A 15658-nucleotide genomic window follows, 5' to 3' on the forward strand; every position below is an offset into this window, starting at 1 on the left:
GAACACATCCTACTTTATGAGGGAAAAGAGGCCGTGCGATTCAGTGAATTCAACAAATGGGGCTTGGGGTGCTTGATTCTGTCACTAGAGGCTCCTCGCCAGTGTTGAGGAAGCTCAGCTGGGCTCAGCAGATGACAAAAGTGGTGGCCTGAAACTCCCTCCCCCTATATTTATCTATATATCTAGATATCTAGTTTGTATATATATACACCCTAGACCAACGCTCTCCCCCACCTTCAAAGCCTTAATAAAATCACATCTCCTCCAAGAGGCCTTCCCTGATTAAGCCCTCTTTTCCCCTAATCCCTTTCTCTTCTGCATCATCTATACACTCAGTGGCTGGTCCTGTGACTGAAGAAAAGCCATAAAGACTAAAGGAATTGCCCCTTTAGAGAAAACAAGAGCCAGTAAAGGAAGCAGTGGGTGTTTTGGGAGGTGCCATTTCCCAGCCTTCGGATTAGCCGAAGAAATCTTGTACCCCGTAGATGTTTGGTTGTAATCAGAGCTGATAAGAGCAGTCATCGATATCACCAGACGACCGGGCCAAGTGAACACACGAAGAGGAGCCGTGCTGCAAGAGCCGCTCGAGCGGATTTACTGACCTAATGTGGGGAGAACCTTTAGGTGTCAACCTCCTCGATCTCTTGGCCTTCTGCTGCTGCGTTATGTTCTAACCAGGCTCTGGTTGGTAGCGGTTTCTAAGTTGTTGTGTCACCAGCTGATTTTGAGGCATTCCGAGTGGTTAACCAGAGGTTAGACTCACATCTTCTGTGACGGGGCCGTTGGGCCAAAGTACTTGGAAGGAGAAGCCGGAGGAAGTCTTTACCAAGCTAGGCATTCGAAAAGGAATAAAAGAGAAGTGGAATCTGACCTGAACCTGAAAGCGTGGTGAGTGTGAGACCTTTGATATAATAAAACTCTAATTACCCATGCCTGCTAACAAATAATATTTTCATAAGCAGCATGGCTCAGCGGAAAGAGCACGGGCTTTGGAGTCAGGGCTCATGAGTTCGAATCCCAGCTCTGCCACTTGTCGGCAGTGTGACTGTGGGCAAGTCACTTCACTTCTCTGTGCCTCAGTTCCCTCATCTGTAAAATGGGGATGAAGACTGTGAGCCCCACGTGGGACAACCTGATTCCCCTATGTCTACCCCAGCGCTTAGAACAGTGCTCGGCACATAGTAAGCGCTTAACAAATACCATCATATATATAAGAGATATAATTGAAAAGAATTCAAAAAGAAATTTCAAATGGAAATTTTAGACCACAGTTTTTTATGGTATGTGTTAAGCGCTTATTATGTGACTGGCACTGTAATACAATTATAATAATAATAATCATGGTATTTGTTAAATACTAGAGAAGTAGCGTGGCTTAGTGGAAAGAGCACGGGCTTGGGAGTCAGAGGTCATGGGTTTTAATCCCGGCTTCGCCACTTGTCTGCTGTGTGACCTTGGGCAAGTCACTTAACTTCTCTGTGCCTCAGTTACCTCATCTGTAAAAATGGGGATTAAAAAATGTGAGCCCCACGGGGGACAATCTGATTACCCTGTATCTACCCCAGCGCTTAGAACCGTGCTCTGCACATAGTAAGCGCTTAACAAATACCATAATTATTATTCTATAAGCAAAACATGTTGGATGCGGTCCTTGAGCCGCATGGGGCTCACAATCTTAATCCCCATTTTACAGAGGAGGCTATTGAGGCACGGAGAAGTGAAGCAACTTGCCCAAGACCGCACAGCAGGCACCTATTAAGAGCTGGAGTAGATACACGTTAATCAAGTTGGTCACAGTCCATGTCGCCCAGTACAGTCTTAATCCTCATTATACAGATGAGGTAACTAAGACACAGAGAAGTGAAGTGACTTGTCCAAGGTCACACAGCAGACAAGTGGCAGAGTTGGCATTAGAACCCGTGTCCTTCTGACTTCCCGGCCCATGCTGAATCCATTAGGTCATGCAGTTTCTCTTCAGATTTAAACCGTAAAACCCCAAAATAGATCACCAACCTCCACCTCTCCACCACCATTCCACCAGCTTGATTCGACCACCATCATTGATGGTATTTATTGAGCTCTTACTATGTGCAGAGCAGTGTAATTGGATAAAACAGCCACTGGCACCTGCTTCTAACTGGAAGAAGCCAATCTCACTCGATCAGAGGCACAGAGAAGAGACAGGTTTCATATTCACCTCTCTAAGAGAACTCTGGGGGCTTGGCTTCATCCGGACAATCCCTTTCTGTTGCACAGCGTAATAAGAGTCCCTCTGCTTTCTGGGAAATATAGTTTTATCCTTTCCTTCTCTGCCTTTTTCTTATCATTCAAATAGGCCTCTGAGTGGATGCTTTGAATCCAGGCAGTTCTCCCCCAAGAGTAACATAACACAGCGCAGTCTAGCAGTAACCAAGGCCAGGAGAACAACCACAGATCACTAAAATTCCTAACATGGCACAGTTCAATAGATCTTTATCGATAGGCTAAAAGCGTCACTGAAGAACTAGTCGTGGCAACTTTCTGTTGAGCGGTTGGACACTTCATCAATGAGGTGAGTTACTGAAAAAGAGAATGATACTGGCAGGATACTGCATTTCTATTTCCACATTCCCCAGTGACCCTGAAAAGGTATTTTCAAAGGCGAGCGCTTTCCAAATCAAACGGGCACAAACAATCTGACCGTAAAGATAGGGAATTACGTAGTTGATTTCCATATGGCTCAAAAGTTCCTAATTGAATGACTTAGCAAATCTCCATTATGCTGCGCGGTCCCCAAATAACCCAACACTTCTTTAGCTTTCTACCTATAAGGTTTCTTATCTATCATCCATGGCAGTGATGATGAATCCCTATGCCCTTACACACTCCCATACTATTTCATATTGAGGATAGACTGCATAAAGTGGGAAAGAACTTCTAATTGTGTTTCCTGAGCCGTTATCTTTCTTAGACAGTAACTACATGCACACCGGGTTGTACATTTTGTCATCATGCTTTCTGTCCAACCCGATTGGCTGGTATCCGCCCCAGAGCATTCACTAGAGCTTGGCACATAGTAAGCACTTAAATACCAAAATAAATATTATTTTAAGGGATTTCTTTTAAAAGCAAATCAATTTATATCAGGAGTATAGACGTAAGGACTTTTGTTTCCTCCAGTGATATCTGTGCCGTTTTGGAGGTTGGAAGAAAATTCTTCCTGAAGTTAGTTTTTTCAGAACAATTTCAGCCATCAGAGAAATTAAGAGACGTAACATGGTTTGGTGAAAAGAGCACAAGCCTGGAAGTCAGAAGATCTGGGTTCTAATCCAGCTCTGCCACTTGTCTGCTGCGGGACCTTGAGCAAGTTACTTCACTTCTCTATGTCTATTCGTGGTTCAGAGGAAAGAGCCCTGGCTTGGGAGTCAGAGGTCATGGGTTCGAATCCCAGCTCTGCCACTTGTCAGCTGTATGACCGTGGGCAAGCCACTTCTCTGTGCCTCAGTTACCTCATCTGTAAAATGGGGATTACCTGTGAGTCCCACGTGGGACAATCTGATGACCCAGCACTTAGAACACACATAGTAAGCGCTTAAAAGATACCAACATCTCATTTATAAAATGGGCATTCAATACCTGTTCTCCCTCTTACTTAGACTATGAGCCACAAGTGGAACCTGATTTTCTTCTACCTCAGCACTCAGTACAATGGTTGGCACAAAGTAATTGGCACAAAGTAAGCACTAAAATACCATTATCATTATTAATAATAATAATTCCAGGATAACCTGGGGACTAATGGGAAAGATCTGTTATTAAATCACTTTTGTCTTTTTGTCCTTTCCTTTCCCATCAATAATGGACAAGAAAGGTCAGTTCCTTAGCTTCACAGTGGAAGTCCAATTTCTGTAACCGTATTATTTTCCTCTACTGTGAATTCACGTGAAACCAGGCTTTGGCAGTTTGGTTGTTTGCTTCGGAGAACTAAGAAATGATGAGTAGTAAACAGAGTTCAAATAGGAGTTTCCACAAGCATTAAAAATCATTCTTTGGGGAATTTCAAAAGTCATTTGGTTGCTAGACTATCTTGAGTTTTTCTCTGCTTGTGAATTTAAAGGCATTGTTAACTAGAATTTTCTCCCCCACTGAAATGGTAAGAGCCACACTTTCTAGATGCCCCACGTTCTCCACCATCCTTTGAACCCTTGCAGTAATAGATAGGTGGCTCTGGTAGTACCGGGGGATTTCTCCTGTCCCCCATTTCACTGGCGAGCCCTTAATAGACGCTCAATAAGAACGTTAAATAACACTGCATTTTGGGAGGAGACATTACTCTTTCAGACTGATACAGGGTACCATTCGGTGCCCTGTTGCCAACATGCAGGGCTCGAAATGGTTCCATAATCCTCTGAAAGAGTGAATACTCCTCCCACAGTTTTGGCCACCCTCAGGAAGTAAACTGAGGCATCAGGAGAGTTCGGTTAGGTGACGACCCACCTTCAAATCTGAAGTAGTTTTGGTACATCTTTTCCCTTGTCCTCTATCCAAAATAATCACATGAATTATTCAAAGATGAACATAAGGCTAAAAGCTCATGTCAAACAATTCTTTATTTTTTATGGTACAAATTAAAAGTGACAGATCTGAAGCTGTTAAGAAATACACAAAGTGCAGCTTTACTGACCATACAGATATTGCTCTAGATTAAGTACAGTTTTGTCAGTTTTTTTTTTTTTTAATGTTAACCTGTGCAGATATATCAGCTTTGGTTTCAATGTCAGAGCAGTAAGGAGCTTTTAAATATCCAGTTTGGCTTCTTGGTCACTAGTCCATCACGTTTACTCCTCTTTCTTTTTTTATTTATTTAACATTACACGGTCCATTTTGTACTGTCATTTTTCCTGCTGCATGTCCCATGCATGGAATTGAACAGATCTCTTTGCAGTGCTTCATTCGTGACCCTGGTGACCATTCTGTAGATTATAGCATATAGGACAAAAAAAAAAATCACTTCCTTAACAAGAAATTAACAAATGTGCCTCACGGAATCTCAAGTTGGAGACAAGCAAATCACATGACAAAAAGCTCATTACAAAATGTTATCCAAACAGATTTTACAGTCAAACATTGACATGGAAATCAATTTCCTTTTTCTTCTTTCTTTTTAAATTTGATTTTCATGTTGGTCATTAACTGGGTACAAGTAGAGTGCTGAGGTAAAACACTGATGAACAGTTCGTATTTCTTTTTTTTTTCAATAGTAACAGTTTAGTATTGCAAGATTGTCAGCAACAATTAGCCATATCTATACAATGTGCATATACCTACATACATTGAGCTTTGGTCCAGCATTGAGAAGACGAGCAAAGGCATTTTACAATTTCTTTTTGGTTATAGCTTGAGTTCTTTGATACGCCTCTACTTGGTATTTCTCTAGCTCCTTTTACTTTCTTGTTCTCTTTTTGCAGTTACAACATAAAGAAACCAAACCCTCTAGATGCATTTACACTTTTCAACTGTCCCCAAACAGTTTGTGGTTGAAAAACAACCAAAACCACTAAACATCAATGGATGGTCTCTTAGTCAAAGAATAAGAAATAAAACCCAATAAAATGAATTTTAAACTGATGTCAACACATAAAATACAACCACATAAAGTTTGAGAGTGACTTTCATTTTTCAAGTCTCAGTGGAAATCTTAAGTTTTTGTTACCCGGGAACTTAATAGGAAGTCAAATGATTTTGTGAGATGAAACTGCTTACCGGTGAAAATGGGATTCAAAAGTTAAATCAAACAATAGACGTGATCCAAGAGACTTATGCGTCACACAAAATTCATATTTCTAAGAATCTGTTTAGGCACCTTTTTATGCCTTATAGCAAAAATTTGTTTGTAAAAAATTAATATAAGAAGCATTACAACACCTTATAAATAATTTACAAAACATAATACAAAATTAGAAAACAGTAAAAAAAATCACTGCACAAGAATGGATTCACGACCATGGGATGAATATATTATATATATACGTATATGTACATATACGTATATATATATATATATTGTTCTACACTGGGAGATTATATTTATTTTACATTTTCACTGTCCTGGTTCTACCTCCCCAATCTTTTCAGATCAGCACAAATTTTCCTCCCACGTAGACAGCTGTCGGAGTACGTTGGAACACGTCGCGTTTGTCGTCCGCTGCCTCGGTAAGTTTTCCTTTGGGAGGCAAGGTTTCATTTTTTGAATTTAGAGTATTCCTAGGAGGATCTGACATCTAGGTCTTGAGTAAAGGAGGGTTGGCCATTTGGCTCCAGGATGATGAAACTCTTGCAGGTTTCAGGATGGTGCCATCGGGTACGAAGACAGTTGGGTGAATGAATGGACGAGTCAAAGCCCATTCAGGGGGATAGGTGGGAAGACTTTGGAGGTGGCCCACTTCCAAACACCATCGACGATGCAGATTTTCCCTGCTGCTCTTGCCGGTCTTCATCTCCTGGTGCTTCTTGGATTCCTCTGCAGCGACAAGTTGATACTGTAGAATTCACGTTGTAGCTAGCTAGCCATACAGGTATGTGGAAAGAGAATTGAAAGAAAAGGAAAGGTGGCTGTTCTAATATAGGCCATTGTCTGACAACTGGGACAGTCTGAGATGGGGCATCTTTGTTTTTTGTTTGTTTGGGTTTTTTTCCCTTTTCAAAGTCTACCTGTCATTACTCTAGAGAGTGTGGTCGTTAGTTTATTCAGTGAATACGTTTACATTTCCACCACAGGAAAGCTGACTTCAGTCCCTTGCCCCTACCCACTTAAAGCCTCTTTTGAAATGGTAGAAAATCTAAAAGAGAAACAAATTGAGAACCTGCATCACCATCCCCAACCTAACTTCTCTGCCAGGCAAAAAGGGGATCGTATTCACCTACAGCCCATTCGGTCGTAAAAGAGGTCCGGCTTTTCTCTGAAGTGAACTTGCCTGTTCAAAGAGTGATGGCTGTGAAGAGCATTGGTAATTTCTGATAAACTAAAACTAGTTCAGTGGGGATATTTTTCGCTGAAACATCTCACGGGTATTCTTTCTCCACTCGGATGTTTTCCCATCCCCTGCTCAGACCCTTCCCCGAGGTCTGATTTGTTAAAATGCACCGGCTATGATGGCATATTCCTGCCACCGCCCTTCCCCACAAACGGTCCAAGGAGAAACATTTCAGATCCCTGGATGAAAAAGCAGCAGCAGAAAACAGTGAGAGCTTATCCTCAGAGTTCGTAGTGGTGTGTAATGACCCTCTTTCTCTTGATCTGTTTGTGTGTGTGTGTGTGTGTGTATTTCCATTTGAATTTCAAGGGATTTCTTTGGCTAGCAGGCTTTGGGGGAGAAATTGCTACGACGGAACGTAACATCAATGCATCATTGAACCAAATGTGCAGTTTATAATTCTATTACAAAATTAGTTTTGGTCAGCTCTCCGTATTCATAGCCAACGGACTGAAATCAATCACAAATCACGGTGTTGACGATGAGCACAAATTAAAGAGTGGGCTGATGCAGATGGTTCGTTGAGCATATTCCCAGCTACCCATAGTGCATTCTACCCACTTCACTCCTTCCCGCTTCTAGAACCTCTGTGTCAAGCCAGGAGGAAGTGGGAGGCGGAAGTCCGGAGATTTGGTCACAGAAATCGAAAGGGAAATGTGGCTCGATTTCCTTCGACTCTTTTCTTTCTTTTTCCACCCCACCACTCTGTAGTAAAAGGAAAGCGACACTCATTTGGGCGCACGGGACATTTCGAATTTCCTAAACCAAGGATGACAAGAAGTGGGGGTGCCAAAGAACGATTTTCACAAACCAGCCCACCTTACGGGGCCCTGACACCAGATGGAGAGATGAGAGAAATCAAGCTTCCAGGGTTTGCCGTTCGATACAAATGTAAAAATTCACAACACAGTTTTACCCTCGTAAAAGAGCAGACTAACAATCTAGTTTGCAATGCCATGTTTCTGACTTTGGTTAATAGGTTTCAGAGTGAATCAGCACTTGGTACCTGAAAGTGTACAATCAATCCTCCAGGTGGCAGGCTTGTATTCTCATTAAACAGATAAAAGTTTTTTTTGTTTTCTTTTTCCTTAAAATGTGTTCACACTTTCTTAATATACAGAAAAAGTAAGCAGTTATTTGGTTTGCTTTAAGTCCGTTAAAAAAACTGGCTTTTTCAGAGGGGGACTAATTCTACCACAGACGCGCACACACACGCTAAGTGTGGTGTGTTCTTACTCTTTTTCTTTTTTTTTTTTTTGTACTTTTCAACTTTTTTTGTGGAAAACCAATGGACATTTCTAAACCGTTCTGTCCATCTCGTAGTTTCCTCAGTCTTTTACTTACAAGGGTGTTGAGTGGGGCTTTGTTCGAGAGTCCCAAGGATAAAGTTTTGTTCACTCCTTATCTCTGTCAGGGGCAGAGTGTGTGTATGTGTGGGTGAGAGGGTGTTGGGTGCGTGTCTTTAAGAGTTGTCTTCCAGAGAGTCTGTGAGGGGCTCCATGGGGACAGCTGCCGCAGGCTCATGCTGTTTTAAACGTTTAATGGTGTTCTTCAGTGCTTGCCTCTTGTTGCAGAACCAAACTCTAACTACTTCCCGGTCATAGTTCAGCTTCTCTGCAATTTCTGTCATTTCCTGGCCAGAGGGGTGGGTGTTCTTCTCAAAATGGGCATTCAAGATCTCAAGGGCCTGCGGAGTGAAAGAGGTGCGCCTCTTGCGCTTTTTGGACGGTTCACTGCCGATAAATTCTGTCAGGTTCTGCATACCTGCTCGATGGCGGGCCTCAGCCTCAGCCATCCACCGCTCAAGCACCGGCTTAATCTTCTGGGCACTTTTAGGGGTGATGTCCAGCTTTTCAAACCTGGCAGGATACAAAAGGCCGGGGTTCAGTTTGGCTGTCAGACTGCTAGCTATAGTGTTCTCTTGGGCTTCCTGTGGTAGGAAAAAGTGGCTTCTCAGGATGGTGTGTCTGAGGGGAAAATTGAGAAAGAAGAGTCTTACACGGGATGCTCTGCCAGGGTGGGACTTCCTGCCTGCCTGACTAATTGACTGGCAGAGGTAATTTACAAAGGATCATGAAAACCATTGCTACGGTAGCGATATTTCTTTCTAAGTGCTCCGACGCACATACGCGCTTTCACGAACATTCGCACACGTACCCTCACGCACACGCATGCAGCGAAAAGGGAGAGGGATGCAGGCAGAGGGGAGACAGGGAAGGAAAGAATCCAAGAGAGACACACACAGGCATAACCCAGAGACAAGATCCCTCAGAATCCAGCAAATTACATTCTATAAACTCTGATCAAAGCTTTACTTCTACACCAAGATAATCTTCCGGATCCTCGAAACTTTAAGGCAATACTGTAGTAACAGGAAATGACATCAAAGGCAACCCGATTCCACGCTGCCATTCGCAATTTGCTTTTTCGGTATTTCCCTTCTTTAAACCTCTCCCCTCCACCCGCCCCCACCGACTTTGAAAATGCCACAGCTCCTTTACCACACAGGAAAAACTGCTGGGGCATTCAGTTTCAGGCTTCTTTTCTCTGTCTCTCTCTCCCGCCCACCCCGCTTTTATGAAAAGCAATTTTCACTGTATGCAAGTTAACACGATGTCCCTTCTGTGGGTAAAGCATAGCTCTGCTGCAGCGTTCAGATCAAACAGCTGGACACATTGTAATTATCTTGAATTTCCCCCCAAACTGGTTGTGCTCAGACGGTCTCATGCCTTCCAGATGAACCCCAGTATAATGGTGTGCTAATATGCTATGGCACCAAGCTGGGCTTATTGTGGGATGTCTGCGATTGCACTTGAATGATATCATTTCCTGTAAATGAGGTCTTCTCGGTATCATTTTGCCATCAGAAGTCTGTTGCTACATTGGATTTTACAAATAACATGTGAAATACCTAGGACAAATAGACACAAAGCAAACATTTCCAGAGGCTAATTTAACACCAAACTGACATCATCTATCACCAGAATCGAATATCTTCTCCACCTCTTGAGTTTCATGAATTCTTTAGGTTTTCAGGTTTTACATCCAATTCCTCATCCTCCTTGGGTCTGCTCTACCTGTTTCTGTCCTCTGGAGCCTGATTTCCCTTTTTTTTTTTTTTTTCCCTTAATGGCATTTGTTAAGCTCTTACTACGTGTCGAACACTGCTCTAAGCACTGGGGTAGCTACAGTGAATTAGTTCTCTGACCCACCTGGGGCTCACAGTATACGTAGGAGAGAGAACACTGTATTTCTGAGTTTGCTGAAACGCAAAGGCCTTGGGGGTGGCTTCCTTCGGCTCCTGGCAGCGCTCCGACGGGCCAAAATGATAATTTTGATACTCGTTAAGCATTTACTGTGTGCCAAGCACTATTTTAAGCTCTGGGATGGTTACAAGTTAAGCGGGTCGGGCCCAGTCCCTGTCCCACAAGGGGCTCACACTCTTAATCCGCATTTTACAGACGAGGTAACTGAGGCTCAGAGAAGTGAAGTGCCTTGCCCAAGGTCACACAGCAGACACGTGGCAGAGCTGGGATTAGAATCCATGTCCTTCTCATTCCCAGGCCTGTGCTTTATCCACTGAACCACACTGCTCAGTGCTTGCTTTGGGTGGCCAGGCTTCGACTGGCTACTTGGGCCAGAATCCCCACAGAGTCTGGGCCTTTACCCTCCATGTTGCTGTGTTTCATAGATTGTGAGCCCCTCGAGGGACAGGGATCCAGTCTAATTCCCACCATTTAGAACAGGGCTTAATAATTACTGTTTCAACTGCCACTACTAATTCATGGTCAACCTCATGATAGAGATTTATGAGATGTTCTGATTGGGAACTTGAGAAGATTTTTCCCAGCGGTATTTTTCACATTCCTACACCGGGTGCTGGGGAAATGGACAGACCAGGGAACTCCACTGTATTGTACTTTTCCCAAGAACTTAGTACAGTGTCTACACACAGAAAGAGCTTAATAAATAGCATCGACTGACAGACCAGGGACGACACAACGAGGTCTTATGTGGCAACTATTTTTCCTTGGATTATCCAGCGTCACTGCTATTAGATTATTTACTTTAAATGACCGGGTGATGTTCTTTTTATAGAAATGTGGGTTCCGGTAAGCTCACTGTGGGCAGGGAACGTGTCTACGAACTCTGTTATATTGCACTCTCCCAAGCGCTTAGCACAGTGCTCTGCCTACAGTAAGCGCTCTATAACTAGGAATGGGGTGCCAGGACGATCAAAGGTTTTATTCGGCAACAAAAATTGCCAAATGGAATGCCATATTTCAGCCACGACCACAGGGAAGAGAGGTCAACAGCCCTGTTCAAGAACAGAGGTGGTGCAACAGCCCCACTCTCGGGAGGAAAGAGATGCTTTTTCTTCCCAAGAATCCAGAATTTTTGCAGGGTCTGGAAAACCATCAGAACGCTCCTCAAGAGGAGGGCGAGGCCTGGGCAACTGTGTGAAATGGGGTCCTGCCGAAATTCCTATCCAACTCCTAAATGAACCTGACTTGGCATTTTTTCATAATGAGATTTCGCTCCCGCTGGATTTACATTTTAATCCTGGCACACAGCCGCTTTCTTCCCCTTGCAAAGTAGTTGTGAGGGTGAGCAAGGAAGCCCAGGATGAAGCACTTGGAGAAATAAAAATGCCAGTGATGGCCAAGTGTTCTCAGTAGCCCATCCGATCTTAAAATGAGTCTTTACCTTGCTTTTATTCAAAGCCCATCAGAGATATCAAGACTTAATTCCTCCTCTTCGAGAAGAGCCCAAGAACCGTATTGTATAGGAGGTGTCAAGGAAACACTTAATTTGTAAGAAAATGGAGGAATATCCAACCAGAAGAGAGAACCAGAATTTATCCTTTCAAATAATGCAAAGGAGCATTTGAGCAGCAACTAGCCAGGGGCATGCGCCTAAAAGCCCCATCTGGCATGTGTGCCTTTTACCAGCAGAATGTCAAGAGTAAAACAAAATTAATGCTTAGCAACAGGGAGCAACAGTATTCATATCATTGCTGTGGCTTGTTAGTGTTGATGCCTTAGTACGTGTTGTTTGGTATAACGATATACAAGTCTTGAAACAAATTTCCCAGCAGTAGAAGCCTTGTATAGACTGAATAAAGGTTATTTTCTACAGGGAGGTATCTTATAAGAAAAAACAGTAGGGGAGGCCATAGAAGTGAGAGGATCCTATGGAGCTTTTTGTATTTAACAACAATCAATGGGTTTTATGGAAAATCATTGAGCAAAATGTGAGCGGCAAGCTCACTACCCCATACTGATGTTATTTATAACCTTAGTCTTAAACTGCAGGGAAAGTACACTTCCGTTCTTTGGGGAATACATTAAAAGTATAAAGAGCAGATAAAAAGACAGTGCATTTCATGGATCACCAAGAACAAAATCCACTTAAATGAGTTTAGAGTTGGTTTCTTGGCTTTTGCTGATGGAGGAGGGCTGGGCCCAAGAGGGAAAAGCTCTTCGCTAAGTGCGTTTGGTATCTCATGCATAAACATGGGATTAGTGTAACCTACATGCATACACGGTGTTGGCTTCAAACTGCTTAACTTGGACCAACTGTAACTATTACAAATCTACTGTTTGGTTTAAAGTTTGGCTGCTTCTCTTTTTGGAGGAAAATCCCCCCCTTTCTATTTTATTTTCCTACTTTGGGGCTAAAGGTGTCGTCGGAGGGGCATCCGTGGGGTGGTGCGAGGAGGAGGGAGAGGGGCTTATTGCCTATTTGGCTTCATTTCAGACAGTGATTCTTGTCATCGTGCAGGGCACCGTGAGGAGATCCTGAGCTAGAACACGAACAGGCCTGCGTTCTCGAAAACATCCGTGCCACTACGAACCCCTGCCTGGAGATGCTGGCCCAGGAGGATCAGGATTCTTGAAAACCTAGATATCATCATCAGCGATTCCAGATCCAGCTCTGAACTAGGGATCTGGCTCCATGCCTTTTGTCCTGCACTACAGAGACCAGAGATTTTGGCCTGGATTAGCAAACAGAGGCAGAAAGCTAACTTCACCCCTACGCCGCCGACCCCTTCTAGGCAAGCAGCTTCCTGCCGAAGTTCCAAGGAGAGGAGGCGTCCGTCTGGAGTACCCCGGCTTGCCGATCCCCGCTTTCACAGTGGAGGGGGAAAAAAAACACAGTCCAATAGAAGAGCTTGAGGGAAAGTGGGAAAGGCAGAGGATAGTACTGGTGATGTAACTTGTTACCTGCAGATGGCAGACTGGCTATAGGCTGGACCCTCCGTAGCACTCAAGGCCTGGCCTACTTGAGTTTGGGTCAAACCGAGAGACAGGCGGCGGATTTTAAAAGCTTTGGCAAATTCCCGGATTTCCTCAAGATTCACCCCGTCCACCTCGCTGGCGGCTGTCTGAGGATCTGTGGAGACGTTGGCGGAGAGAGGGTCAAAACTTCACACTGCAGAGACACACCTTGTTAGCTGAGTTTTACCCCAGAGCAGATTTCAGGTGAGGAGGCGAGAGGAGAATGGTCTCATTTTTGAAAATCCAAATTCAGTCCCACCTAGGAGTCTCCATTTTTTCCTAAGTGAGGCACCAACCTGCACCCTAAGCTATTTACCACTTCCCGCTGAGATTTTTCTCCCCAAATTCAAGACCACCACCCGACCTATGGTTTCTCTCTTGCAGGAAGGAGAGATCTCGGGGCTTAATAAACTTGACAAATGAAAAAACAAAAAGCACCCAAACTCCAGGTCAGGTGTTACCGATAAAGGAAGGAGAGGGAATCAGACTGGAGTCTCGATTTTTCATTCTACCTCTGTTCCTTCGACCTACCCGTCCCACTTTCAAGGTTTCCGAATCGGAGCGCCATCAGGCTACGATACCCATGCAGCACAATCCTTAGGTTTTCATTACACTCTCAGATGATAATACCCACGAAGAGGTGTGAATACATTTATCCCTTTTTTTCGAAGCAGAGTTTACTGACTCCGAACGCCTTTGTCCCTGGAAGGGCACGAAAATGAAAGAACGCCCCCGACCACAGGAACACTTCTTTGGTTCTGGATAAACTCGGTCAATTTAGGACTTATCAAGGGAAATGACAAATCAGCTGGAGAATGAAACTCCTCCTCTCTCCTCCCCCCACCCCCCAACCAACCCTTGCCCCCAGGCTACTGATCTCGGGATAAATAAAAGCCTGCTCCAAAGTGGAGACAGCGTGGGCCTGGGAGGACGGATGATTTCAAAGAGACTGTTCAACCCTGCACAGAGCGAAGGCATTCTCCCAGCAAGAGATTTCTATTCTTCCTCCCCCTTGCTCCTAAGACGACTTCAATTTCGGTCAATGCAGGCAGGGGTCTGAGGATCAGGGCCGGTGACACTACTCTGCTCGTTGCAGCAGTAGAAAGGACCCCACTGCTGGCTGCTGCAATTTGCATTCTCAACCTCTCCAGCCGGAGAAACTCTCAAATCGGGAGGTAAACTTTCCTTTAGGATTGAATCACCATGTACACATTCTCCCACATTAGGAGAGGGATTTTTTGTTGAAGGCTATTGGCCTGTTCTCCCTACGGCTGCTTTGCTCAGGCTTCCGATGACACGGGGTTTTCCGTTCCTGAAGGTCTAAAATCAACCTGAGCATTTAAATGAACTCTTTGTGGAACTGGGCTGAAGTCAGAACTGGTGTTTGGGAGGAGCTTAAACACTGGCAAACATGTAGAACAGAGATTCAAGCTTTCAAAGAGTTATTCTGCCTCCAGAATTTTTTTTTTTCAGTCAGGAAAATTTTAGAGAAAATCTGATTGGTCCATTGCAAAGGTGGGGCAGGGCACTGTTTCTGAAAAATTCCTCCCAGGCAGCACTCAAGGACTTCATGGATTTCTGGTGTGATCTGACCCGGTTATTTCATTTGAACCCTGGTCTGTTCCCTCTGCTTTTTAATTCAAGGGAAGAAGGAAGGTAAGGAGGGAGGAAAGAAGAATGAAGGAAAGCAAGGATGAATGGAATAAAGAAGGGAAAGGAAGAAAAAATGGAGGGATGGAGGGAGGGAGAGAAGGAGGAATGGAAAAAAGGGAAGGGGGAAGGAAGAGAAAGAAACAGAGAAAATCGATACAACTCTGGGTGTTGCAGAAGGTAGTGTGGTCTGGTGGAAAAAGCAAAGACCAGGGGGTCAGAGGGACCTGGATTCTAATCCCAGCTCCTCCACTTGTCCTCTGTATTAATTTGGGCAAGTCGCTTAACTTTTCTGTGCCTCAGTTTCCTCATCTGTCAAATGGGGATTAGGACTGTGAGCCCCTGTGTGGGACAGGGACTGTGTCCAACTTGCTTGTATCTACTCTTGTGCTTACTACGGTACCTGGCTCATAGTACCATAAAAAGACAAGTACCATAAAAAAAGTACCCAACCTGCAGAAAGTCAGTACCATTATACAATTACCTCTTTGCACCTAGATGCCCTGTTACTAAAATTTGGAGCATTCTTTGGAAGATGCCTGGCTTGGACTCAGGTCTTTCAGAAGAAAGACTCCACATTTTCCACCTGGGTAGGTTTCTTGGGTTGGATGATCTATGGGTCTCACCATGGTTCAGAGGATCGGCCCCAAAGCTCTTATGTACCTATCCCTAATTTAAATAACAATAAATCCATCAGTGGTATCTGAGTACTTA

At 44.0% G+C, this 15658-nt stretch overlaps 1 protein-coding gene and 1 long non-coding RNA gene across 3 annotated transcripts in view; one reads left to right on the forward strand and one right to left on the reverse strand.

The window, feature by feature from the left end:
* Positions 1-507: 507 nt before the first annotated feature.
* LOC103170002 lies at positions 508-14739 on the forward strand. 2 transcript variants are annotated; one of them, XR_003761584.2, is made up of 4 exons: positions 508-888; positions 2336-2551; positions 6115-6192; positions 12798-14739. It is a non-coding gene; the product is annotated as an uncharacterized LOC103170002 (long non-coding RNA). The 2 variants fall into 2 exon arrangements; XR_485906.3 differs by lacking the exon at positions 2336-2551.
* Positions 4719-15658, reverse strand: part of POU6F2 (POU class 6 homeobox 2) — a 314537-nt gene continuing 303597 nt past the window's right edge. Inside the window, exons 8-9 of the mRNA XM_001512057.5 lie at positions 13241-13409; positions 4719-8980 (exon numbers count right to left, since the gene is read on the reverse strand). Of these exons, the coding sequence (XP_001512107.4) occupies positions 8476-8980; positions 13241-13409 (674 nt within the window). The 3' untranslated portion in view covers positions 4719-8475. The remainder of the gene's footprint in view (positions 8981-13240; positions 13410-15658) is intronic.

The sequence above is a fragment of the Ornithorhynchus anatinus genome, chromosome 8, assembly GCF_004115215.2.
Source record: "Ornithorhynchus anatinus isolate Pmale09 chromosome 8, mOrnAna1.pri.v4, whole genome shotgun sequence".
NCBI classification, from domain to species: domain Eukaryota; kingdom Metazoa; phylum Chordata; class Mammalia; order Monotremata; family Ornithorhynchidae; genus Ornithorhynchus; species Ornithorhynchus anatinus.